The 26,428-nt window shown below is 50.2% G+C and overlaps 1 protein-coding gene across 3 annotated transcripts in view; it reads right to left on the reverse strand.

Moving 5' to 3' along the window:
- Positions 1 to 880: 880 nt before the first annotated feature.
- PRELP (proline and arginine rich end leucine rich repeat protein) overlaps positions 881 to 26,428 on the reverse strand; it is a 78,953-nt gene continuing 53,405 nt past the window's right edge. For 2 of the 3 annotated variants that reach the window (XM_067033539.1, XM_067033533.1), the window contains 3 exons: positions 14,781 to 15,045; positions 5,857 to 6,842; positions 881 to 3,320 (listed from right to left, as the gene is read on the reverse strand). In XM_067033539.1, coding sequence (XP_066889640.1) covers positions 3,145 to 3,320; positions 5,857 to 6,826 — 1,146 coding nt within the window. In that variant the 5' untranslated portion in view covers positions 6,827 to 6,842; positions 14,781 to 15,045 and the 3' untranslated portion in view covers positions 881 to 3,144. Of the gene's footprint in view, positions 3,321 to 5,856; positions 6,843 to 13,972; positions 14,107 to 14,780; positions 15,046 to 26,428 lie in introns of those variants that run through there. The other variant, XM_067033546.1, reaches the window with a different exon arrangement.

The following is a 26,428-nucleotide window of genomic DNA, read 5'->3' on the forward strand; positions in this document are numbered from 1 at the left end:
TGCTGAACTTGCTGAATTGAACTGAAGCAGGAATTTAGGGGGCAGGGTGGGAGGGGTGGGACAGCATCTGGCAGTTTTCATTTGAAAGAAGATGGTGTAGTCCCGGAGGATCACAGGGTTGGTTCTGGAACAAACCTTCCACCTGAAGAGAGATTCCAGGGTACCCTGTTTTTGCCCTTCTGTGAACATCTGCGTAGCGTGTAGACCATTCCAGATGATGTGACTGGCGCTTTGCTCACTGCCCTTGATACACCTCTGCCACTGTTTTATGTATCTTACACTACCTGTCCTCAACTAGTCTGTTAGCTTTTCCTGGTCAGGAATGGTGTGTGTTTTGTGTCTTTCAGTACTGAACATTTGGGAGACCTCAATTTGGTATCTGGGGGTTAAAAAGAACTTGGAGATTTGGGCTTCAAATGTAGCTGTCAGATTTCTTGTCTGACTTTAGGGATTATTTTTGTAACAATTGTGAGTTTTGGGGAAAATTCACCAAAAAAACTTTTGGAAACATTTTCCTAGAGCTTCTTAAGGATAGGATCCTTTCTCCACCAGTCTTCTCAGAGCAAGGAAGGTGGGAGGCAGGGGAGAGGGGTGGCAAAGTGACTTTAAGGTACTATTCTCATCTGTTTACATTGTCAAGTTCAAGCAGGATATTTTTCATATCACTTTATTTTCTCTGCTGTGAAGCGTGCTGGAATGTCAAAGTTGTTGCACAAAGTTAATATGGTCTTCAAGAAAGAATAGATATATGTACAGAGTACACATACATACACACCTACCTACACACCTGTATGTGCATATGTCAGCAGCACTGAGAGAATTAACTTGTATATGGAGGAGGGGGTTTCCTTAAGCCCGAGGGAAAACAGCACAAAGCATGTGGGAGGGTGGTGCTGTAAAGCCAATTTAATTTCCTCTGGTTTACAGATACAGGGAGCAATGGAGGAAGCAGAAATATTCTAGATGCGGCAATAGGATGATGGTGATTTTGTTGCTGCTGAAACAAAACACTTCAGGTTGGCAGGAGCTGGAGAATGACCCCTCCTCCCCGGGGAGCCCCAGGAGCTGTGCTCCCCTGAGGGCCTCATCAGAGGGGCTGGGGGCGCAAGGTGGGAGTAAGGTGCAGAAGGGGCTTATCCAGGCCACAGCACGAGGTTGCTTACAGACACAGTAATATCTTGACTCTAAGCAGGAGCCTTGAAGAAACCAGCTGCAGCCTCGAAGAATGAAGCAGTTGTATGCGAGCATGGGGGATGGAGGCTGTAATGAAACGGGCCCATTTTCCGTAAATTAGCAAAAGGAAAAAATAAGAGTATAATGGGAATTTCTTGAAGTTAGGGACCTAGCTTAATCCAATTTCTTAAACATCTCTGGAACTTTTTTCAGCCTAACTTGGGAGTGGGCACTGTATCCTACTCATTTCTAGGACGTATGCCCCCACCCCCACCAACATATACTCAGAGGCTGTAGAGGGGCAGCATCCCCTAGAGGGAGTTAAGGGGAAGATGAAGTTGAGTCAGCCCTGTGGAACCCAGGCTTCCCTTAGAGGCCTGTCACTCTGCTCACCTGGGCCAGAGAGGGTGGGGTAGGAACTCTGGGGGAAGGACAGTCCATACAGGGAATAAATTATTGCAAGGGAAAGGGATAATATTTAGGACTCGTCCTGCATTAGAACATGGTCTAAAGGATGGAGCTGCATACAGGAACATGAGCGCCAGAGGGTCCTTGGAGGGGTATCTTATCCACCTCCTTGGTGTACCACGTGAAAGCTGAGAGCAGAGGGGGCCCATAAGGTAAGAGAGCAGATCAGAACAAACTGTATCCTCAACTGGTTTCCTGAAGGTTCCCACTTGGGTTCACTCATGATGGGAATCAGATCCCCCACCTTGGGGCCTCTGTACCTTTGTGCCCTTTAGACCCCAGAGGAGAGAGAGACCATGCACATCGCCCATGGCTCTCCAAGTTGGAACCTGAGGCTAACTCCTCGATCTTGGAAAATCACACCGGAGAGATGAGCAGGACCATGGAAGCCAGCTGTAGCCAGCACCAGCCACCAGGTGTCACTGCTGTGTCTGTCTTAGAAAGGGAGGCCAATCTGCGCAAGTGGAAGAGGCTTCTGGGAGATTTCCAGGTGCTCCACCCCTTCTTGAGCAGTTTCTCAGGAACTGCTTCCCGGAGTGGAAAGAATTGGGCCACATCCTCACTGATAGAGAACAGATGGCGGGGCGGGGTTGGTGGCTCTGTACACTCTACTGTGGATGCTGTGTTCCCCAGAGCATCAGACCTCTTATCCAGCGTGGCCAAGGGGGCAGCAGGATCCATCTGCACCCACACGGGGCCCATCCTGGGTCTCTGACTCCCACCCCTCTCCCACCAGCTGATTCCTAGTTTTCTGAGCCATTCTTCTCCTGGAATGCTCCTCCCTGCTCTTACTCTTGGAACAGAGAGGACCAGCCAGGAAGCTGTGTGCTGAGGAGGGCCCCATCTCATCCCTGTGAAGAGACACCCGAATGCAGGACCTTGTGTGAATCTCTGACCCTCTGCCCTCCCCCAGCCGTTCCCTTGCACTTCCTTCCCGGAGAACACGGGCTGGCACAGAGCTGGTGCACTGTCTGGTGCCAGTGAATGGGGTGGTGGAGCAGCAGTTTTGGAAGACGGGATCCTAGGCCAGGGAGACGCGGGTTTCTCAACCTCTTTGGGCCAGAGCTGCCCACCATGGAGGAGTTTCCAGCAGGACTTCCCAAACCTCACCTCTAGGCTGCCCCTGATCGTCTTCTGCTTGCTTTGGCCAGGACAAGATCCAGATGTCAGTTCGTAGCCCGGACTTACCCAAGAGTGATGAGGGGAGGAGGAGAGAGAAGAGAATATGAAGTCCTTAGACACACCTCTGTGCTTCTGGGGCCAGAAGTTTGGATGTGCAGTGGGTGTCTTTGAGCTGCGTGGACCAAATCAAGCCTTTGGAAGTCTTGCTCTAGAAGCTGCAGGGGCAGCAGAGTACGTGGCTTGTCCTTGCATCAGGAGGGTGGGATAAGAAAGGCAAAGCTGTGAGCAAGAAAAGAAGACAGAGAAAACAAATGGTGGACACAGGCATCTGGGCCACTGCATTCAAGTGTGGCCAGAGGAGCTCCAGGGGCAGAGCAAGGCTTAGATGACCACAGATTGCAGCAGGCGGAAGCACATCATGAGGTCCAGTGGGATGGGCGGCTTCAGGTAGTTTCCATCCAGCCGCAGGTAGCGGAGGTGTGGCACATTCTCCAGATCCGAGGAGAAGTCGTGGAAGGCAACTAGATTGTTGGGGCAAATCTGGGTCCCATTGATTTCTATGGAGAAAAAGGGGAGAAGTCAGCAGGAGAGATGGGAAGGGGGTCAGGCCTGACAGGGCTGGAGGCAAAGACAAAGAGGAAGAAGAGGGTAGACAGGGACAAGGACTCTAGAGTTTTCCTCTCTGGAACTGGCTGACCAGTTCTTGCGAACGTGTGACCATGAATGAGTCGACCCTAACCTCCAGGCTCCGTTTACCCATTTGTGAAACAAATTAAGTTGGAATTGATCAACAATTGTTATTGAAAATTTACTCAGAAGAGTCACAGAGGAAGTAAACTTTCAGCTGAACCTTCAGAGACAGGATTATGGCAGGTAGAGACCTGGGGATGGTGTTCTGATGCTGTGACTTATTTGGATGATACTGTGGAGGCCAAAAAGCTCACGGCAGAGTTTGGGACCAGTAAATAGTACGATGTGATATACTAGGAAGACTAAGCTGAAGAGGTAAGTTGTGGCCACCACTTATGGTAGGCTTTCAAATATTTCACTAAGGATGGGGTCTTTGATTTCTAGCCTGAGGAATGGCACTGAGCAGTACTGTTGTTATGAGACGGAGGGTGGGATATATGAACCAGAGTGTCCTGGAGTGTTCAACCTGGAAGGGTCCTTTGATCAGGTTTATACTATAGAAGGATGAAACTGGCTACAGTGTGGAGAAACAATAGGGGGAAGCAAGATCTGAAGCCAGTAGGTGGATGGGTTACTCTGGAGGTTTTCCTGTGAACAGGATGTGAGACATGAAGATGAGCAGAAGATGGTTCCATTAACTGAAATAGGGGTGACAGGAAGAGGAAGGGGGGCCTGGGAAGGGCTTGGGGCCCTACGACATGATGAATCTGTTGATTCAGAAGTTGATTAGCGATTCTGGGGAAAGTAAGCTGGAAAGGTAAGTTATGGCCAAATTGTGGTAGGCTTTCAAATGGAAAATGAGTTTCCATTTTCTCCTTCACCTCTTATTAGATGACACGAGATATGTCATCTTCTAAATGGAGCTTTTTATTCTCCCTAAGCCTTGCTTCTTTCATCTTCTGTGGGCTGTTTATCTTCTGTTCTGTGGTTGCGCTTCGTCTCCTTCTTCCTCTTCCTCGTCTTCCCTCTCTCCCCTTTCTTCTCTCTTCAACATTGGAGTAGCAGAAAGAGCCCTGACATAGATGGATTGTCTTCCTGTGACCTTTGTGACTTTGGACTTTACCACCCTGATGCTCAGTTCTCAAATCTGTGAAATGGTGAGAGTGGGTGTGATCTTTCTGTCTTCAACCTCAGAAGGCTGGATGATACACTCCCTCAGCCCCCCACCCCCTGTAGCCTGTTCTTCCACAGTGTGGTAGAAACTTGTCAGCCATGTATTAATCAAGGTATCCTTTCTGTCTGGATTTGTGGCCTATACAGCCTCCTGGGGGTAATGTGTTCCATTAGTTTGCTACCTGCAGGGTAAAATTAGACAGTAGTTTCCCTTTTCCTGAATTTGTTTCTTACAAGATTTAAAGAAGCCTTCCCCGACCTTTGTGTAATTATCTCAGATGAGTGAATAAGCCTGTTCTCCCACCTGCTTGTTTCACTATTACAGAAATTCAAAAATCCCCCTCTCATCCTTTGGCTTGAAAACTAAGGACTCCTAATATTATTTTAGGAGTGCTTCTCTTTCCTCCTGGTGTTCTTTATCTGCACAGCTGCTGCATTCCTTGTGTGAATGTAGCCTGATTTTGTCCACGGACCAGATAATATTCTCTCTTTTGTTTTCAAACTGTTCTGCTGATGCTCTACTCAGACCTGACGTTTTTGGTTGAAGTAAAACTGTGACTTCGAGCCTCTTTTCTGGCCTGCAATTTTTTATCCCAAGCCCGGGACCCTGTAAATGTAGCTTAGGCAAATTCTGCCTTAAGTGTACTATCTTAAATGACTAAATCTTCCAGCCTTCCAGATAGATTCAGAAAGCACCTGCATACCGACATGTTCTTCTGGCTGCACATTTTTTACCAGTTGTATACTCTGAGTGTATAGTTGCCTCTCTGTGTATGCTTTTTACAGACTCTTTAAAACCTAGGCTTAGGCTTGGGAAGAAGCCTCTTTCCTCATAGCTGCCAGTTTCTGCAGTGGACAGGGCCAGGACATTTCAGAGTCAACATTTAAATGTCACCATTCTGCTTTTAGGAGAACATCCAGGGCTATATTCCATGTCTACCTTATCTATAGATCTGGAGGGCAAAGGAGCTGGGGCTGATGGGAAGGGGTGGAGGGAGAAAAGCTAGTACCCTCCAAGCATGGTATTCTGGGCACTTTATCCATATTAAACTATTAAATCTTCATGTCAACTTTGTGCCATTCTCATTTTACAAATGAGGAAACTTCCCAGAGAGGTCAGATATCCTTTTAAGGTCACACAGATAGTAAGTGGAAAGACCAAGGTTTGAAGACCGGGGCCACATTGGGTGCTTTTTGCACCCCCCACCATGAGGCTCATGAGAAAGTGTTGAGGCAGAAGAGACTCCAGCTTCCCTCCCAGTGGCTGCACCCAGCCCTGCCCCCACTCACTCTCGATGCTGTTGTTGTTGAGGTACAGGTGCTCTAGCTTGTTGTTGATGTCTGGCACATTGCTGATCTTGTTGTGCGAGAGGTGGAGCACAAGTAGGTTGGAGATGTTAAAGGAGTTCTTGGGGAGGCCCCTGTCTGAGAGCTTGTTGTAGTTGAGGCGAATGAAGGCCAGGTTGGGGAAGCCCTTGAAGTATCCGCTGGGGATGGTCTCGATTTTGTTGCTGTCCAGGTAGAGCTGGTGAATGGCCACGGGGATCTTGGGTGGCATCTTTCTCAAGATGTTGTGGGCCAGGTTGAGCTGCATGAGGTTTTTAAGGCCCTGGAAGGTGTCGGGCTTGAAGACGCCATCGCTCAGCCTGTTGTGTTGGAGATCCAGGAGCAGCAGTTTCCCCAGCTTGCTGAAGACGCCGGGTGGGATTCTGGAGATATGGTTCTGGCTTAACCTCAGCTGCTCCAAGTTCTGGGGCAGAGCCGAGGGCACCTCTTCAAGGTGGTTCTTTTCCATGTAGAGGAACACCAGGCTGGGTAGTTTCTCTAGCACTTTCTGGTCCACCTTGCGAATTCGGTTGTTGTCCAGGTTGATCCACCTCAGGCCCGTGGCGTTCTTGAAGGACTCCACTGGGAGCTCAGTTATGAAGTTGTTCTGGAGATAGAGGTAATGGATGCGGGGTGGGATGAGAGGGACCTTTCGAAGATTGCGGCTGTCACAGTAGAGGGCGGATGGGAAATCAGGAGGGCAATAGCACTCCCGGGGACAGTCAGGAAAGATAGATGGAGGGCCTGGTGGGAGGGGAGGAGGCAGGTCTGTAGGCTCCGATGGCTCATGGGGCTGAGGAAAGCTGGGTGTGGGCCTGAGTCTGGGTCTGGGCCGGGGCCTTGGTCTGGGTCTTGGTCGTCTTGTTGGCTGGTCTTGGGCCTGTGAGGCCAAGATGAGGAGAAGTGGGAGAAGCCAGCAGAAGAATGACCTCATGATCCAGGTGACACCCCTGTGGGGAGGAATACAGGAAGGGATCAGCCTGCTGGGCCTCAGTAATGAGAGGACATGTCTTTGCAGCTAGAGTTGGTCAGGATGGGCTCCAGGGGCAGCTGTGGGCGGGACCTGTGGAAGCATCTCCTTGTTTGCCTGTATCCGGCAGGTGAGCAAGTAACAAGGGCTGGAGGGTCTGGATCCCTCTCCCAGAGGCCTAGCCGCTGAATGTATTAAGCCTGCTCTGGAGAGTGTGAGCCATCCTGGCAGAAAGCACATTGGGCTGTGAATCAGGAGTCCCGGGGTTTCCTGGAGAAGACCTTTAACCTCTCTAGCCCTCGGTCTCCCCATTTGCATCATGAGAAAACCATCCCCCTCTACTTATACTCCCCTTATAGGAGGGATGTTAGATTATGTGAGCTATAGCGTCCTGGGGTGTTACATCTGCAGGGTCCTTACGGATCCCGTAACTCGGTGATTTTCAAACTGTGCCCCCATTTCTGTGGAGTCCTCCTGAGAGAGGGAGACCAAGGGGATGGCCCTGGGGTACCCCCAACCCACCCCTGTGCCAACCTGAGCAGCTCTGTGTTTTTTTAATCTGTTATGTATCTGTATATACATAACAGATTTAAAAAACAGCCCAAGCATTCATTTGAAAAAAAAAGTTGCATTGCTAAAAATGTTTTGAAATCCACAAATCAAGTCCAGACTTGACTATTTATAAAAATTGAGTACTGGAGGAAAGAAGTAGCTTGTGAAGGCCAGGAAGCTATGTAACAGCAGACCCAGGACAAAACCCCAGGTCTCCATGGGCTCACAGAGCTCTTGGGAAGGAAATGGTGCAGATACCCTTGTGTCTGCCCTTGATCGTCCCTCACCGCCGGAGCTCAGCTCAGAGAATGCTGGTCTTTGCCAGCAGGATACACACCAAGAATTTCTCCCCAGATGTGGAGGCTCCTGGGGAAATAAACAAGGAAGGAACTGAAAGCTATGGGGAACACAACAAACTAGTGAATATAACAAAAAGGAAGCAGACTCATAGGTATATAGACCAAACTAGTGGTTACTAGTGGGGAGAGAGAAGCAGGAAGGGGCAATACAGAGGTAGGGGATTAAGAGGTATAAACTATTATGTATAAAATAAACTAGGATATATTGTACAACACGCAGAATATAGCCAATATTTTATAATAACTATAAATGGAGTATAACCTTTAAAAATTGTGCATCACTGTATTGTACACCTGTAACTTATATAATATTGTACATCAACTAGACTTCAATTTAAAAAAAAGCTGTGGGGGTCACTTCTTCTGACCTGGTATTGCTGCTTTCCATGTCCATTGGAGTTGGTGGCATTGAGGTGGGATATAAAGAAGAACTTCCTGCCTCAGAGACATAGTGGAATAGGTTGCTAAAGGATGTTTTCAGGTTGCCCTTCCCCTTGGTCCTGATGATACCTCAGACAGGGCCACGTAGTTTGAGTTGAGTTAAGCTGGGGAAATTGCAGTAGATCCAAGTCTGCAGATGGAACTTGGCTTCTCCCATAGACTTGCTCCCCTGGCCTGGCTGGGTTACCTGTACTTTCCCCTTCCAGGGCCATCATCCCTGTGACAGCCCCTCTGGTCTCCCTCCAGGGTCTCTGTTTCCACATTGCTTCCAATGGCCCTCCTTGCTGCTGCTTCACAGTTGTGGTGGTCTGTCCCTCACCTTCCTGGGGTCTGGGACACATTGGAGATGCAGGTTTCTTGGGGTGCCCTGCAAGAGAGTGGGCTGGAGTGTATCCCCAGCTGCATCTGGACCCTGTGAAGCCTCTGTTCCAGGTTTCCCCTCTCTTTCCTTGGAGCCCACATCTTTCCTTGTGTGACCCAGTGCCGGCTTCCTGCTGGCTTTGCTCAAAGGAAGACAACAGAAGCCCCTCACCAGCTACTTAGTCCTGAGTCCTATGCTCGGGAGGAGCTGAATGCCACAAGAAACAGGAAGGAGGGCAGAGCCCCCCCTGGACACCCAGCCTGCACACTCACACACACACCACTCCTCTCCCCGAACCACACACATAAGCAAACGCACGCTCCCCTGTCGTCTGTGTGCATGAGTGAGTTCTCATAGAGGATACTGAGTGTGGGAAGGAAGTCGAGGAAGAAGGAAGGGAGACAGATGAGGAGGGAGGAGGGAGGAGACTGCTCTGCAGCTTCTGTTGCTTCTTCACCTCCCTCTAAGGTGGTCTCTTCCCAGGCAGACCTCTCCAAGGGGTCCCGGAGTACCATGTCCCCTGGGCCTCCCATCACAAAGGACCTTGCAGTTAGATTCTTGTCTTTATCTCCAGTTGAGGATGTAACAGTCTTGGGGATACACCAAAAGGACTGAGAAGAAAAGACATTCATTGTAAGACTAAACTTGAGTCTTGTTGCCAGACCCCACACCACTTGTAACTGGTGAACCATGAATTAATATGTTACAAGTCCTGTAATTTTCTTGAAAATAGCACAACCATATTGCACATAGATTTTAAACAGGTGGTTACAACATTAGTGTACTAAAATCAAACATTTTTAAGAGCCCCAATTTTTGTGACCTTGAATTTTTTTGCTTTGGCGTTTTTTATTTCCTGGATCGCCCAGAAGCCTGACAATAAGCAAGAGATCTCTCGTGGTGCGAGAAGCCCTGCCCTGGGGAGGCTTCCCAGGCTGGCTGGGCCCTCTTTCCCTTCGTTGCCTTCGTCACCAAGAGCATCTACCTGGTACTGGGCCCTGAGGGAAGCAAGTAAAGCTTGTCCAGAGTGGAAGCCTGCTCCGTGAGGCACTGTGACTCAGGCAGCTGGCCCTTGCTCAGGGGTGTTTCGTGGTGGTTCAGGGCCTGGGCAGCACTTGGCCTCATTGTCAGGGGTGACAGAATCACAGGTTAGTCACAGCTCCACCTGGCAGGCCTGCCTCCCACCCCTTCCATCCGCGTGAGCACAGGACTTCCTCATCCCCACCTCCCATGCCAGACCTTTTGGGAACTTCTCTTATCTTCCCATGGGTCCTCTGACCCTTCTACACTCTAGACCTCTGGGGCTGGCCAAGCTCCTCTCAGAGCTGAGAGGAGGTTCCCAAGGAGAAGCTCCTGGGCGTGTTCCGTGGAGAAACTGGATCTGTTCAGTTCCCCTCCTCTTAGCCCTGTGGCTGAAACATTCTCTGTGTGTGTGTGTGTGTGTGTGTGTGTGTTCGCACGCACACACACTTCCTTCTTTAGGAAATAGTGCTCATTTCCTAGGCTTTTCTCCTCAGGCAGTGCCCCATCCTGCTGGAGCCTGGGCAGCCCCCAGAGTTTAAGTCTCCAAACCAGAATTTGTGACAGACTGGAGGTCCCTGGACTCCAAGGGGAGCCATAGTCTTCCTCACAAAGCACAGAGTCACACCTTCTTATGTTCCTGTCTTCTAGAACCTTCTGTCCAGTCATAACAGTGCCTTAGGCTGGGTCGTAAGTATGTGTGAGTTTTAAATTTCGTATGCCTTTGCAAGCACGCCTCCCAGCTTTCTGCCTGGCTGTGCTCACTGCTTGTTCAATGAATGCATGTGGACCACTTAGAGCCACTGACCTCCTTCTGCAGCCTCTTCACCAGCATCGGTTCTCAAAAAGCTGCTCGTTTGTGGGGGGAAAGCAATTGCTTTGACCCACCCCAAATTCACTCTCTCACTTAAGAACATTTTCTGTTTTTCTTTTTAATAAATTTATTTATTTATCTTTTGGCTGCGTTGGGTCCTCGTTGCTGCACGCAGGCTTTCTCTAGTTGTGGTGAGTGGGGGCTGCTCTTCGTTGTGGTGCACAGGCTTCTCATTGCGGTGGCTTCTCTTGTGGAGCACAGGCTCTAGGCACGCAAGCTTCAGTAGTTGTGGCACCCTGGCTCAGTAGTTGTGGCTCGCGGGCTCTAGAACACAGGCTCAGTAGTTGTGGTGCGTGGGCTTAGTTGCTCCGTGGCATGTGGGATCTTCCCGGACCAGGGCTTGAACCCTTGTCCCCTGCACTGGCAGGTGGATTCTTAACCACTGCGCCACCAGGGAAGCCCTAAGAACATTTTCTAAGAGAGTTTTAAATTCAAATTTCAGTTCCAAGTATTAGAGATTTGGGCTTGAATCCTGGCTCTGACCCTCTTCCTCAGGCCCCAGGCTTCTCAACTGTGTGAGGATCAAATGAGATCACGCACATTAAGGCATGTTGTAGAGCATAAAATCTCTACAGATGGCAATGGGTTTGTTTATTCATTTATTTGTTTATAAAAGAGCATATTCTCTAGAGAGACTCTGATCTATTTATTTATTTTTTTTAGGCCGTGCTGTGTGGCATGTGGGATCGTAGTTCCCCAACCAGGGATTGAGCCCATGCCCTCTGCAATGGGAGCACAGAGTCTCAACCTCTGGACCACCAGGCAAGACCAAGAGACTCTGATTTTTAAAGTGAGGTAGCCCTGTCCCTGCTTAGCTCATAAATTCATTCATTGAAGGTTCAAACTCCCAGGACCCTTGCAATGTTTAGCCTCAGGACTGGGGGCAGGCTTGAGGTCCACATGGGTTTGCCAAGTCATTAGGGCAAGTTTATGGGTAATTGGCTTTGTATGGAGAGAGTCTAGGATTGGGGCTGGGCTGGGAATGAAGTTGGGTGTGTCTCCCCGGGTTAAAGAAGGATGACTCCACACTACTTCCTGGTGTTCTTCTTTCTTGTCTGATTTCCCATCTAGCTTGTCACCCCTGAGCCTCCATGGCTTAACAAAGCCAGTGACTCTACCGTGGAGGATGGGGCTGCCCCTGGACACACCCATGGACATTGGGATGACCCTCTTTCTTTGTTCCCTTCCTTCTGTCCTAAACTCAGACTTCTGAAAGCCATCCTGTTCCCTTTATCTCTTCCTGAAGCCCAGAAGAGAGTTGGAAGCTAGGTGAATCGGGTGGTCTCTGATCAGCTGTTAGCAGAGGAGTGAGGCAGGCCCAGCCAGGCTGCCTGAGACTCTTCCAAGGCCTCCAAGTAGGGCTTGTGGGGTCCTGAGGTAAGGAAAGGGTTGACATGGAGGCATGATAAATTCAGCACGTCACGGATGCACTGTCCCTTTCCTGAGGAGTGAAATCAGAGTGTGGGTGAGCCTGATTGGGGCAGAGGCAGGGAGCTCATCACGGTGCATATTAGACAGGGGACGTGGGGTCACAGCCCGTCTACTTCAACCTAGTGACGGGACCCTGTTCTCGCCTCAGTTTCCTTCTCTGTAAAATGGAGATAACGAAGTCTTCCCTAGCCCTGTATCTTCCTCATCCAGTTGTTTTCAGAAGTAAGTGTGATAAGCAACTTTAAAATGTGCTGCAGATCAGAAAGTGCTAAAAATCAATATAACACTGCTATGGAGAGACAATCTGTCTCCCCGGTGTCTGCCACCAGGCAAAGTGTAAACACAGTGTTTTTTTGGCCTCAGGCCACTAGTCCAGAAGAGCAAGTTTTCCATTCCAAGGGCCTGGGGAAGAAACAAGCGTGAGAATGGCTCTAGTCCTCTGACAGCCTGTCACCTCACCATATCCTTCTCTCTGCCTCCATCCCCTAACATCTCCAAGCCCTGAAAAAAGCATACAAGAATGTGTCTGATGCACTGGGTGCTTGTAGATGTGGATCTCAACCCTGCAACTCTTCAGCTGTTTAGCTGGGTACTCTTGAGAAATCTCTTACCTCTACTAAGCTTCAGTTTCCTCATCTGTAAAATGGGCATACTAACACCTTCTTATCAGATTATTTGGAAGGTTAAGTGAGGAAATGTGTGAAAAGTGAGTGCTCAGTGAATGTTAAGCTATTATTGACATTATTTCAAAGTAATGGGGTCTCTTTCCCTCCAGCTTGGCCAGAGGACAGCCCTGCCCTCCACCGAAAGGCTGATCTTTGCAGGTAGGCACGTGGATTTCCCCCAACTCTCCTACACAGAGCAATTTCCTCCTCTTTGGGGCCTGTGAGACCACACTTGAGTCTCAGAACCAACGAATTAGACAGAACACAGATGCCCCCGGCCATTCGGGGAACGTTTACTCTGTCCTTCCAATTCAGTAACCCCCACCCCTAGCCTTTCTGAAGCAGGTGAGGGGATGCTGACCAGGGACGGTGCACTCTCCTGTCCTCAGAAGGCTGTGGAGTCCCACTGTGACCCATGACTTCCCATCCCAACCTGTTGCACCTGGCTTTTCTGCCCCTTCCGGCTTCTCCCACAGGCCCAATAAATAGGGCTGCCGCCCCCTCCCCCAGGGAAGGCGAAGGGGGAGTGTTCAGCCCATCCTCTGTGTGAGCCTGTCAGAACAGACAGCTGTTGGGCAGGGGAGGGGGGGATCTAGAAGGGATGTAGAGGAGCCCCACACATGCCCCTGGGGGCCCAGGGCAGGCAGATTAGCAGGTAAGAGGAAACATAAACTCTTTGGAGCTATCTTGGGGGAACTTTCTTTCTGGAATGTTCCCCCACGACATGCTCATCAGTGCTTACAGGAGAAGGGAGGGTGAGAGCTCACAGGAGGTCTTCCCTGTTCCCTCAGGTGCTTGCTTCTACTCCGCAAAAGAGGGTGGCCCACTTGGGACACTCTGGAGCTCCCCCAGCAGACAGTCCTTGTCCAGGAAGCCACACAGCCCTTCTGCGCAGCTAACTGCCAGAATCCTGGGCTCTTCAATTCCACACAGGTGTCCTTCAGGCCCCTGGTTCAGGTTCTCAAGCCCTAGCTGACCCTCAAGTCCTAAGACAACAATAGATTCCTGGGTCTTGATCCAGTGGGTCTGGAGCGAGGGGTCCAGACATCTATTTTTTAGTGAGCACCCCTCTCCCCCTCCCCTGCACTCAGGGCATTTGGAAGATCAACCATATTTGGAGACCCTGCTCTAGCCCATGCCCGGCCTGCGCTGGGATAGCACTCTGTGTCGTCAAAGAGGAAAGAGTTGGGGAGATGGAGAGGTACCACCCTATTCAGAACAAGCCCCATTCAGTTGGCCACTTTAGTTTTCCCCTCCCTGACTGATTAAGGAACTACAGTCTTTTTCCCTCTCCCACAGGGACCCCTTACCGGTGTGGGATAATTCTGAAGTGGCTTTAAAGAGAAATCTTTTCTAGCTGCCTGCAGAAAAAAGAAATGAATTGCCCCCAGAGCTGGGAATTCGTACCTCCAAAGTCAGAGCTACTACGAAGACGCCGTGCAGGTTGGAAACCTGCTTTTTCTCTCTCCCACTCGATTAAGTTCTAAAGAACGAAGAAATCCTTCCAACTTCTGCTGTTGTTCATCTCCTTCCTACTCCGCCTGGACTCAGGACACATGATTTCTTTTGGCTCTGCCATCTCAGTGGGGAAACACACTTTCTCTTTTCTCTTACAGTCGGGGAGGCGTGTGAGAGGGCAAGAGACAAGATGCAGTGTGTGTGCGCGTGCCTGTGTGTGGCCCTGCCAGTGTCTCATCACTATGTGCTCTAGCCCTGCATATCAGATGCAGAAGAGGGGAGGTGAATGGACAGGATGCCTTCATATTGTGTGTGTATTCGTGGGTGTGCATGTGGAGTGAGAGTGCAGCCTCTACGTGACACGTGTGTGTGCCTGTGACAGCGTGTGACAAAACGTGAAAGGTGCAGAGAAATGGGTTCTAGAGTAGGGATTCTATGGGAACTTGGTCTGTAGAAATGCTGTGTGCAGCATAACTTTGCGCTACAACAAACATCTGTACCAAGAAAGTTTAGCTTTTGCCACAAGCAAATACATGGGTACAGAATGATGCAGAGAAGGAAGAGGGGGGAGAAGAAATGAGGAAGACTAATTTGAGCTCCTTCGGAAGGAGAAAAAATTGGTGGAAGGAAGGAAAGAAGGAAGGAAGGAAGGAAGGGAGGAGAGGATACAGACTAGATCAATAAACTAGCTTGGATGGAGCAGGAAGAAACTGGCTGGAGGCAGGAGCCTTCCTCCCCATCTCCGTACTGGACTTACCTGCACCACCTGCCTCTCCTCTCAGCTCTGGGTTTAGTCGGCAAGGCTCCCTCGGTTTCCCCCCGCCCTTTGGTGGAGCTGTGGCAGCAGAGAGCCAGCTAGAAGTTCTGATCTCCCAGTGGTGTGTGCCTGCTTGTGCTTGCCTGGCTTTTCTTCCACCGGATCCTATTGGGGTGGGGAGGTTAGGTTGGGGGAGGGCCGGGCAAATTGTAAGGAGGGAGGGGAGGAGGGAGGGAGGGAGGGAGGGGAGAAGGGAGGGAGGGAGCTTGGGAAAGGAGGAATGACAACAATAGAGTCTTTATTTAGCAGCCAAAACTCCCCAAGACTTCATCCACACACCATGCCCACTAACGGACCTGTTTTTAATAACATTTCCTTCTGCTGCTGCTGCTTCTGGGAGGGAGATTGTTTGACGCATGTTTGGAAAACAGGCCAAATTAACAGAGGAAAAGGAATGCAAAGCGCCAGACTCTTTCATTCCTCCTCCTAGCAATTCCCCTCACTCCCCTGCTGTTACGTTCCCAAATGTGAGGGGTGTCGGATGTGTCCTCTGAGCAGTGACGATCCTTCCCTGGGTCACCTTGTCTAGGAGGTTGCTGAGGGAATGGAGTCTTGCTGTGTGTGAGTTAGCACAAGAGACAGCCTTGGTTTGGCTGCCAGGATGCTCTGGGGACCAGAGAGGGAAAAATCTGGCCTGGGATCACACTGCCAAGTTAAGGCAGAATAAAGATTTTATGTAAGACCTAAAGTCACTGTCCGTGTGAACAACGTCAGTGTCTTCTTTCAGCTTCTCCATGTATATCACACTCAGGAGAGAGTTGAAGGCTGTATGGTCATCACACAAAGTACATGAGGAAACCCAAATGTCCCCTGTCCATGTCATCCCAGGAGACCCATTCAAGGAAGACCATTACCTCTAACAATTCTCCCCAGTTAAAAAACTGCAACACACTTGTAGCTAAGTGTTAAGTAACAGCCCATCGAAACTTCCTGCCACCTCAGCTGATTACTTAGAAAACTTGATGATGTTTACTTTTTCTATCATCAGGTCCCCGGAGAGCTGCTTCATTGGAAGTATTGGCTGGGAGAGCATTTTGCCATTCACTGGCTTCATATAGCCAGACCCTTAGCCTCCTCCAGAAAGAGGTGACTCCTTCAGAAAGAGCTTCCCTTCCTGGAGCCTCGGGGACACCAATTGGTGTAGCTTCACCCCAAGGGAGGTATTTATCTCTTTTTGGTGTGTCAAGCACAATATGAGGTGAAGGCTGGGAAAAGTGGTGGGACGTCAAGATACCGGGGTTGCTGCCGCAGTTGCCCACTCCTAGGATGGAGCTGGGAGGCGGAATGTGGGGACAGAAAAGCGCAGGGAAAGTGAGGCAGTGGGGAGGTGACTCTCCAATGTGGTGGATTACAGCTACATTTTCAGAGAGTCAGGACCTGCTCACATTTCCCACCCAGGCTGAAATCCCATCTCGGGGGCTCACTGCTTATTTGATCTGCACAGTAACTGCTGCTTGATTCCAGGCAGTGAGTGCTTAAAGCAAGAGAAGAAAGGGCACGATTGTCTATGATCCTTTCCACAGGGAGGCAGCTCAGGCTCCCCACCTCCCCACTGCCCTGTCTGGAGACTCTGCCAGGAAGGAGATGTGTGGCCCTGAGCAGTTTGGGCTCAACTGCCCCGTGGTCATCAGACCCACAGGGGCTGGATCTGGGTCACACCCTCACCCCTCACAAACTGAGGCTCACAGCCTCGGGTGGCTGGGGGTCCGGGCAAATGCGCAACAGGGAGGAGCTGTGGGAGTCTTGTGGTAGCGTACCCCTCAGCCAGCCTGGGGGTCTGGGTCGCCTGGGGTGAGTGGCTCCTTGTGGGTAGAGGCAGCATCCTGCCCATCATGGTATAACCCGCAGCACCCACCTGAGGCTTGGCACAGCCTGGGTGCTCAGTAGGAGTCTGTTTCACCGCATTTAAGAGGGTTGAACAAGGAAATTCTCCGTCGATCTCTTTTTAAATAATGTTATTATTGTAAAAATATGAAAAGCTAATACCTTCTCTTGATTCAAAATCCAAAAGGTAGAAAAGATTGCACCAGGGAAATGTCTTCTCCCCCTGCCTGTCTTCCTGTAACCCAGTTTCCTTCAGGACACAATCAACATACCAGTTTCTTGCGTGTTGCCAGATTTAACTTAATGCACATACAAGCAATAGGTTCAAGCAACTATGCACTTTTATTTTTACTCAGTAGGATAGCTTGATGATCACTCCATATTGGTGCATAAGGCTCTCTCTCACTCTCTGCCCCATATTTGTCTGAGCAGCCCCTCCTGATGGACATTTGGGCTTGTTGCCACCTCCTGACCCATTTCTAGGGTAAGCAGTGCTGGGCTTGGAGTCTCACAAACTTGGGTCCAGTTCTGGCTCTGCCTCTTTCATGCTAACTAGGTGGCCTTGGGCTACTCAGTTGCCCTCTCTGAGCCTCAGTTTTCTCATCTGTGTGTGGCAGGTATCAATTGCAGTCTACTGACTAAGTCGTTAAATTATCTTACAATTTAAACTTTCTTCTATAATTTAACTTAGTTTCTGAATCTGAACACTCTTGTCACTGGGACAGTGGAAAACTCCACCTCAGTCCTGGGTGTCCCTCCCCTCGGGGTTATCCAGCTGCTGAGGCAGTTAACAGTTTTTACCTCCAGTGATACAGGACACGCCCTTCATCCTGGGAGGCCCCTCTGGCCTAGCAGCCCTCTGACACTTTCTAAGGCTGTGTACTGAGGACAGAAACCTTCTGCAAAGCTGTCATTTCCTTTCTGGAGACATGCTGGCTCCTGGCACTCTGCCACGGGCTCAGGCCCCCCAAGGCCCCACATTCTCCCCTGGCCTGGCCCCAACCAGGGACCATTTCTTCTCTGGGAATAAGCTTCCTTATCCTCTTTACTTGTGGCCAAGACACTGCATGTATACTCAGAAACCCCCAAGGGCTCTGGTTGTCAACCAAAGGGAGGGGCAAAGACAGGAAGAGGAGAAGTGAACCGTGTCTGCAGCCCCACTGGGAGTGCAGTTGTACTGGAGGACCCTGAAATCCCTTTCTGCCCGTTGTTCATGATCCTGTCCAGAGGTTGTCAATTTGTGGGCCGGCTGAGCAGTCCTGCTACAACATCAGCTGGCATGACCAGACAACACTGGTCAGGGGGCTTCTTAGTCTGCATTGCTTCCAGAGCTCTTCAGGTCCTCGAGAAGCCAGGCTCAGGGGAGTGGTGATGGCATTTTGCCTTCCAAGGTGAGGTCCTCCAAGGTTCTGGGATGCCTCTTCCACCCTCCAATTACATCATCCTGGAACTCCAGTCTAACTTAATATTTATGTTGTAAAAATTGCCTTTTGCAAGTCACAACACCTAGATCTAATATCCAAGTTCCAGATACAATTCTGGTACGTCACCGAAGGCATCCTGCTCCATGCAATGGAATATTGGGTAATGACACTGCCTTACATAGGCACAGTCACACTGCCGCCATGTGATGATGACGCGTGGACATATGTAGTTAATTTGTGCCCCATGTTGCAAAGTTCAGAAGGGCAGGAGCAACTCAGGCCGACCTGGGACCACCACACATGACCCTGGGCGTCCTCACATCCATATATGCACCAAGCACTTAAAGATGATCTTTAACCTGAATAAAAGTTATAGTAATAGCTAAAGCTCATTGAAATTTACCATACCTCAAGCCTTCTTCTCAGCCCTTTACATGAACAACTCTTCAATCCTAGTACAACTCCATGATGCGGTACTGCTGAAACACCCAGCTGACAGGTGAGGGACGGAGGCACGGATAGTTCATGTGTCCAAGGTCACACGTCTAGTCATGGTAGAGATAAGATTGCAGTCCAGGTTGTTCTGCTTCCAATGTTCTTGTGCATGTATATATCTATGCTGTTGTGATGGATAAAATGCAAGTTCTTTAAAATGATCTAGAGATCATTTTAGAAATCCATGTAGCTAGTGTCCTTAGGTATTTTCTATTAATGCAAGTTTAACTATCATCACACTGTTTTTTATGTGGAAAAGAAATCTTCACACTCAAAACTGTTGAGAACCACTGATCCAGGCCTCAGTTTCTCATCCCTAAAATAGAGTTACTCTCAACTCCTCTCTTTCTCCCCCCACAGCCGTATGGACTCCCCAAGTTCTGTCAGTTCTATTTCCTTAGTGGCTTTGGCAGCTTCCCGCCTCACCTGCCATGGTGCTGCACCACTACTGGGGATCCCGAACGGGTGTCCCTGCCTCACCCCGCCCTCCGCCCTCCACCTGGATCTTCCTAAGGCCTGGATCTGACCAGGTCACCTTTCAGTGCCTCCCTGTCCGCATAACCATGGTTCTTAGCCTATGGTGCAGGTCAGATTCACCAGAGAGCTCTTAAAAATGTCTGATCCCCCCTCGCCCCCGCTTAGAGATGCTGATTCAAATAGATCTGTTGTTTTTTTTGTTTTTTTTTTTTCAGTACACGGGCCTCTCACTGCTGTGGCCTCTCCCGTTGCAGAGCACAGGCTCCGGACGCGCAGGCTCAGCGGCCAAGGCTCATGGGCCCAGCCGCTCCGCAGCATGTGGGATCTTCCCGGACCGGGGCACAAACCCATGTCCCCTGCATCGGCAGGCGGACTCTCAACCACTGCGCCACCAGGGAAGCCCCCATAGATCTGTATTTTTAAAGGCTGCCACCGTGAGAGATTGGGATCCACACCTTTGGCTGAGCTCTGACTCCTTACTTCTGAGACCAGCCCCTTTTCTCAAACTCTAGACCCTAACCATGTGACTGTCTCGCAGCAACCAGAATCCTCCAGGTGATTTCGCATCTCCACATCTTTGCTCTCTGACCCTTCTGTCCGCCAGCTGTTGCATCCTCTAGGATGATCTCCTGACAGCACTTTCCTCTCCAACCCCATGTGTAGCCATAAGCACTCTGTCCCTGTGTTCCAGCATCCCCCTAGTGTGTGTCCAGCCCAGGACCTGTGCCACTTCCCTGCCCTCTGCTGTTCTCCTCTCTGCCTGCTCTACAAACTCCCCAGTGGCCTGTGTCAAATCTGATTCTTATTTGGAGCCCTGGGACCTGGCACAGTTCTGACACACAGTAGGTGTCAGTATCCTGCACCCTGGCCTCAGTGTAATCTGCCAGCCAGTCCAGAAGCACTAGAATACTTTCTCCTCCTTTGTGTTTGCCCGAGCCATTGCAAAATCCTCCTGTGTGTGTTTTTCTGCAGCCTTCTCACTTTCTAATCTATTTTCCATGACCCACAAGTGTGTTATTTCCCAAAACACAAACTTGATCATGCCATCCCCTTGCTTAAAATCCTGTAGTGAGTCTCAGTTTTTTACAGAACAAAATTCAAATGCCTTAGCATGACACGAGGCCCTGCAGTCTGACCTGGCTTTCCTGCCATTCTCATTTCCTTCTATAATTCCTACAGAACTTGAGAGCCAGATTCACGAGGTCATGTATCCCAGGTTCTCATGTCTCTAAGCTTTTGCCCAGTCTAGGTTCAGATGTCCTTCTTTCCTTATTCGTCATTTGGGGAGAACTCCTATTCACCCTGCAGGACCCAAGTCAAATATTATCTCCTGTATGAAGCTCTCCCTGATTTCCACAGGCAGAGTGAGCTTGCTCTTGTCCGTGCTCCCCTGGGCCACAGCTCTCTTACTGCACTTACTGCACCGTGCAGTTACTGCTTGTACCTCCTTTGAATGATCGGAGGGTCTCCAAGGCAGAAACCCAGCTCTTGGCAAAGGACCTGGCAGAGAAGTAATAATGGTCAGAATAGCTAACATTTCCAAGAGCTTACTATGTGCCATGCATGTGCTTTACAGTGCATTAGCTCATTTAATCCTCATAACAACCACAGGACTAGGTACTATTATTATTATCCCCATTTTACAGAGTATTATACAGTCTCTAAGTGTCAAAGTCAGGATTTGAACCCAGGCAGCCTGGCTCCAGGGTCCACGCTGATAATGCTTGCTGAGAGAATGGTAATCCACTGTGAGTGATGTGTGTGTGTGGGGGTGGGGTGGGGGGTGGTGTTATTTAATAAAACATGATATGACTCAACTCCTACCCGCACTACTCCCGCTGTCAGGCTGCGTTGGAACCCTGGTCTCCCGAGACCTGGTCTGTGGCTTTTACTGAGATAACAGAGCTGTCATCTCTTTTCCAGCAGCTGACACAATGCTCGCCCACTCCTCTCATTATCCCCATGAGCATCAGCCTCCTTTCTTTTTATTTTTCTTGTGTTCTGCTCTGTTTGCCCAGTCTGGAAAAATGACTGGTTGGCCTGCAGCTCAGGGAACGGTGCCCCATCTCCCTCTTGCCTCCTGGCCCACCTCCGCCTACCTCCCGTGCACACCCCTGGCCTCACTCAGAGCCAGATCACAGGGCTCAGGGGCTGAGCCACGTGGCTGCCCACCCTTAGCTCCCTCCTGATTCCGGCCCCACCAGAGGGAAAGGATCCAGACAGAGGCAAAGACGGAAGCCAATGTTCTCAGCTCCAGTTTTCTCCTTTCTCAGCCTGCAATGTTCAGAAGTGCTACTGTAGGATGTCACAGCACTGTGTGCATGCACTCCCACCCACTGCCTGAGACTTCTGTTGCCTCCAGGGGCTCTCCCTCTGTAAGCTGAAGCAGAGGGAGAGAGAGAACGCCCTTTGGTAGCTGTCTGTGGGCCCCCGCTTGGTTCTCCAGAGTGGAGCCACCATCCTGCCCTGGAAATTGTGTCAAAGTACCCTTCCGGAAGGGAGGGCGGCCCACCCGAGCGGATACCTGGAACCCCTCTGTTGCTACGTCCACCCTGCCTTCTGTTCACACTTACGTGCCTGTGGTTTGCTCTTGGATCTCCCTTGTCTTTTCTTCACAGGGTGTGTGTGGTTCTGCCCCTGACAGAGGCTGCGTCTCCCCATCAGACTGGCATTGGCATTTCCCAAGAGCAGTGTGAGAAGGGATTCTCCCAGCTGATGGTGTGGGAAAGGGGAGCCAAGATTGGCTTCACCCTTGTTCTCCCTCCCCAGTCAGTGCCCAGGGAGGGTAGCAGGGGAACTTAGGGCTTTTTTGAAGTGTTCCATTGACTCTCAGTCTAAAATGGGCAATACACACACGGACAGGCCAAACGGGGCAACAAGACCCATAACGACTCTCTGAACCCAAAGATTCACAGTAAAGGATAAATACTTTTTATGGCCGTAGCTCATGAAACAGCATCATGGAAGAATCCCGAGCTTTGTTAGGAAGTGTCCTTGCCAAGAGACACTGTGTTTCCTTTGTAGTGTTTACACTGGCCTTGGCGGCCATAGACAGAGGATTTAGCCAACGGAGCTCTGGGCCGAGGGCTGCAAGCTGGGAAGAAATTTACTGGGCACAGATGATGCCCCTTCGATCCAGTCACCTCTTGGCAGTGAGCTGATGGGGCCACTCCAGCCAGGTCTTAGAAGGCCACCGTAGATGCTCTTTCTTGGGAGGCCCCCTGGGGGGTGGAACCAGGGGCTGTGCAGCAAGACCCCAGAGACTCTGAACCATGGCCTCTGGATGCCCCTCCCCCCACGTGGCCCTGGAAGCTGCCCCTCGCTGCTTTTGGGGACTGAAGACCTGCTGTCCCACCCCATAAGGCTGTTCTGAGGACAGAGCAGGGCGTTCAGGTTGGAAACAGTGATGTTAATGGTGGAGCATCCCATCTTGGCCTACCCCAGGTGTGGGGAATTTTCAGGCCCAGTTGAGCCAAGCCACAGAATGAAGGCGAAAAGGCAAAACATGTTTTGGAAGGTGACTGGCAGCCCCAACTGTCTGCTCCATGGGCCAGGGCTCAGTGAGAGGCTCTGGAGTTAGCAAAGTGGTGTGGTGAGTTGGGAGGAGGCACTCTGGGATAGTGGTGGCTCTGCTTTCACTAGATACCCCTAGAAATGAAGGCTTTCCACCCCACCTTGCCTTCATACCCCCAGTCTTCATTAGCCGAGCCCTTTAAGCTTAAATGACCTTGTGAGGAAGTTCTTCCTTCAGTCTACCTTGCCTCTCTCATGCTGGAGTTCAGGTTCCTTTTTTATATTCAGATCCTGATTGGAGGACAGAGAAGCCCCCTCCCGCCTTAAGCGGAACTTGGATTTGAAGGGAGCCTTGGGTTCTGGAGGCAGGTGCTGGGTAAACGGTGGCATTTGTCATTAAGGCTATTATATCCTGAACGTTACTCGCCTGTCTGCTCCTTCTGAATATGCAGTAGCTCTCTGGGCAGGCAGCCACCCTCCTTCCCATTTGTTCTGGGGAGAGGAAGAAAGAGGGGAGTTGGGGAGGTGTGGGGAGGAGGGGACAGAAGGAGGAAGGCAAGGACAGGCTCAGAGGGGAGCCAGCTGTGCTCTTCTTATAACGTGGCTCTGCCCTTAGACTACGTGTTCCCCCAGAAAGAGGCTGTGTCACCCCATCAGACTGGCATTTATGAACCTGATTTACGATGGTCACCACCCGTGGAGGTACAGGGTGTGATATGGGTCACTTGGTCCGTGAGGCTGTCACACTGATTCTTGTTGCCAGGAGACCCTCCCACTCTTCTCTCTCGCTCCTTTCTCCTCTGGTCGCCACCCCCCCCTCCACCCATCCCTCCATCTCCTCTCCTTTTCCTCTTCAGGCTGCTCACTTCATTCTCCCATCCTGCTCCCAGCTTCTTCCTCTCTCTCCCCCAGCCTTGGGCTCCTCTCATGGCTGAGCTCAGGGAGGGGATATGAAATTCATTAGCCGTCACATTGCCATGGGATTAAATCATCCCGTGGCCGCTCCGCCCCAGCAGCACTCTCCTCTCCACCAGGCCCTCACTGAGCCCCAGGCGCCTCCGAGCCCTGCAGCTCTGCCAGGACTCTCCCAACCCTTCAGCGCAGCTCCAGGCTGCCTCGACTCCACCCGGTCCCTGTGACCCAGAGCTGGGGGTGGAGGTGGCTCCAGGCCACTCCCTTTGCAGCCTCCCTCTTGCAAGCTTCACCCTCACCCTCCTGGCCCCACTCCTGGCTTCTAAACCCAGAGTCGGGCCCTTTCTCCTGCTCCTGCCACCCCAGCCCATCTCTGGTGCCCCTGCTGCCTTCCTATCAGTGCTCATGTGCCTGTCATCCTCCTCCACTGCCTTGTCCCTCTCTCCTCATTTCAGGCCCCTTGCCTCATACCTTCTGCTCTCACAGAGATCTCAAAGCTGCCCTCAGAGAATTATTTAAGTGATTCCAGCTTCCCCTTGAGATGAAATGCTCTATGAAGTCTTACAGTGTATCCCAGCACCCTGCCCAGGCCTGGCATTCATCCCACAAATGCTTACTGAGCGCCAGCTATGTGGTTGGCACTCTATTAGGCTCTGAGAACACAGCTGTGAACAAAACAGACACAGTCCCTGCCCTCCTGGAGAGCTCAGTCTAGCAGGAGATACAGAAAATAACCTCAAAAAAATCACATTGTGTAACCCAAATATATATAATTTTTATTTGTCAATCATACGTCAATAGAGCTGGAAAATAAAATAAACAAACACATAAATAAATCTAAGTATATCACAAATGGTGGTTGTACTATGAAGGGGGGAAAAAGATACAAGTAGACCCCTTATACATATTTATGTAAGGCATGAATGATGCATTGACTCCAATTTTTTTTCCCCCTTTTCTTGGCCCTACTTGCTTCCAAGATTGAAGGCTGATCTGGTCTATACCACCTAAAAATATCCTTAATTATAGCCTATCCTAAATGAATCTTCCATTTTTTCCCCTTGTTTTAGTCTTATATTAATAATAATTATAATTTTCACACATTAAATGGCTACTATGTGCCAGGCAATATGTTAAGAACCTGAATGTATCGCCTCATTGTCTTTTTTTTTTTTTTTTTTTTTTTTTTGCAGTATGCGGGCCTCTCACTGTTGTGGCCTCTCCCGTTGCGGAGCACAGGCTCCGGACGCGCAGGCTCAGCAGCCATGGCTCACGGGCCCAGCCGCTCAGCGGCATGTGGGATCTTCCCGGACCGGGGCACGAACCCGCGTCCCCTGCATTGGCAGGCAGACTCCCAACCACTGCGCCACCAGGGAAGCCCCTCATTGTCATTTTTATCCCCACTTTAAATACAAAAGAACTGAGACTCAGATTAAATAACCTGTCAAAAGCCACACAGCTACCAGCCATAGAAGATCTGTGTCTTACACTTCTTCATTGCTCCATGGGCAGGGGTACCCAAGATCCCACAAAAGGAGTTGGGTAACTAAGCTTATGGGGGAAGAACGGACCTGGCAGCGTAACTCTGCCTCCAGGTCCCTGCTGAATCCAGCAAGAGTGGGGTTGACACCCTTCCTGCCCCTTGGAGGGCTCCAGGCCTGGTACTCTCACACACCTCTCTGTACCTGTTAGGAATGGAAATCAGCCACCACCCTGCAAGAGCTGGTTGTTCAGGCTTTACTAGCACACCACTGGGCTTACTGACAAAATATGTCCAGAATCTGATCACTTCTCACTCCCCTCACAGCCAGCACTGTGACCCCAGCCACCACGATCTCCTTACCCAGATTATCACACTAGCGTTTTAAAAGCTCTTTCTGCTTCATTCCTTGCTTCTCTTCAACCGATCCTCAACGCTGCAGCAAGAAAGACCCTGTCACTCCAATGGCTTCCAGTCTCACTCCAAGTGAGACCCAAAGCCCTAGGTACTTTGGCTTTCTCCTCCTCACTCCTTTTACCTCTTACCTCTCTCACCTCTAATACTACTATTTACCCATCTCCTGGCCACTCTTGCGTTCTTCCTGTTTCTCAACCACTCTGGTACTCTCCATGGGCCTCAGGGCCTTTGTACTTGTCATTCCCTCTTTCTGCCTGTTCTCCCTGCAGATATCTACATAACTCTCTCACCCCTCAACTTCAAGTCTTTATCACATTTCATCTTCTCAGTGGCTGTCTCTGGCCACGCTGTCTGAAATTGAAATACCTGGACAAAACTTCGTCAGTCCCTTTTCTGCCTTCTTCTCCTCAGCAGTCGTTATTAACACATTATAAATTTTACAAATTTAGCTTTATCATATGTCTCCCAATTAGACTAGAACTCCATGAGTTTGCTGTTTTTTCTGTTGAGATACATCCTGTATCCCTAAAACTAAGTGTGACATACAGACATTCAGTAAATATTTCCTCACCCACTGGTTTGTGTTGACTTCCATGTGTATGAGCTACCGGGGCATCTGAACATTTTAATTCAATTGAGGAGGATAGGGCTTATCCCAGCCTTACCGGCATCTTAAAGGCAGTGTGCTGGCCCAAGTCTGCAGATTGGCAGCCTGAGTCGAGTCCAGCCCAAGAATGTGTTTTTTTTAGCCCACTAGACTTTTTTTAAAAAATTAATTAATTAATTTGTTTTTGGCTACGTCGGCTCTTTGTTGCTGCTCGCAGGCTTTCTCTTGTTGTGGCGAGTGGGGGGCTACTCTTTGTTGTGGGCTTCTCATTGTGGTGGCTTCTTCTCTTGTTGTGGAGCATGGGCTCTAGAGCGCAGGCTCAGTAGTTGTGGCTCACGGGCTCTAGAGTGCAGGCTCAGTAGTTGTGGCACACGGGCTTAGTTGCTCCTCGGCATGTGGGATCTTCCGGGACCAGGGCTCGAACCCATGTACCCTGCAT

Source organism: Kogia breviceps, chromosome 1, assembly GCF_026419965.1.
Source record: "Kogia breviceps isolate mKogBre1 chromosome 1, mKogBre1 haplotype 1, whole genome shotgun sequence".
Classification (NCBI taxonomy): Eukaryota; Metazoa; Chordata; class Mammalia; order Artiodactyla; family Physeteridae; genus Kogia; species Kogia breviceps.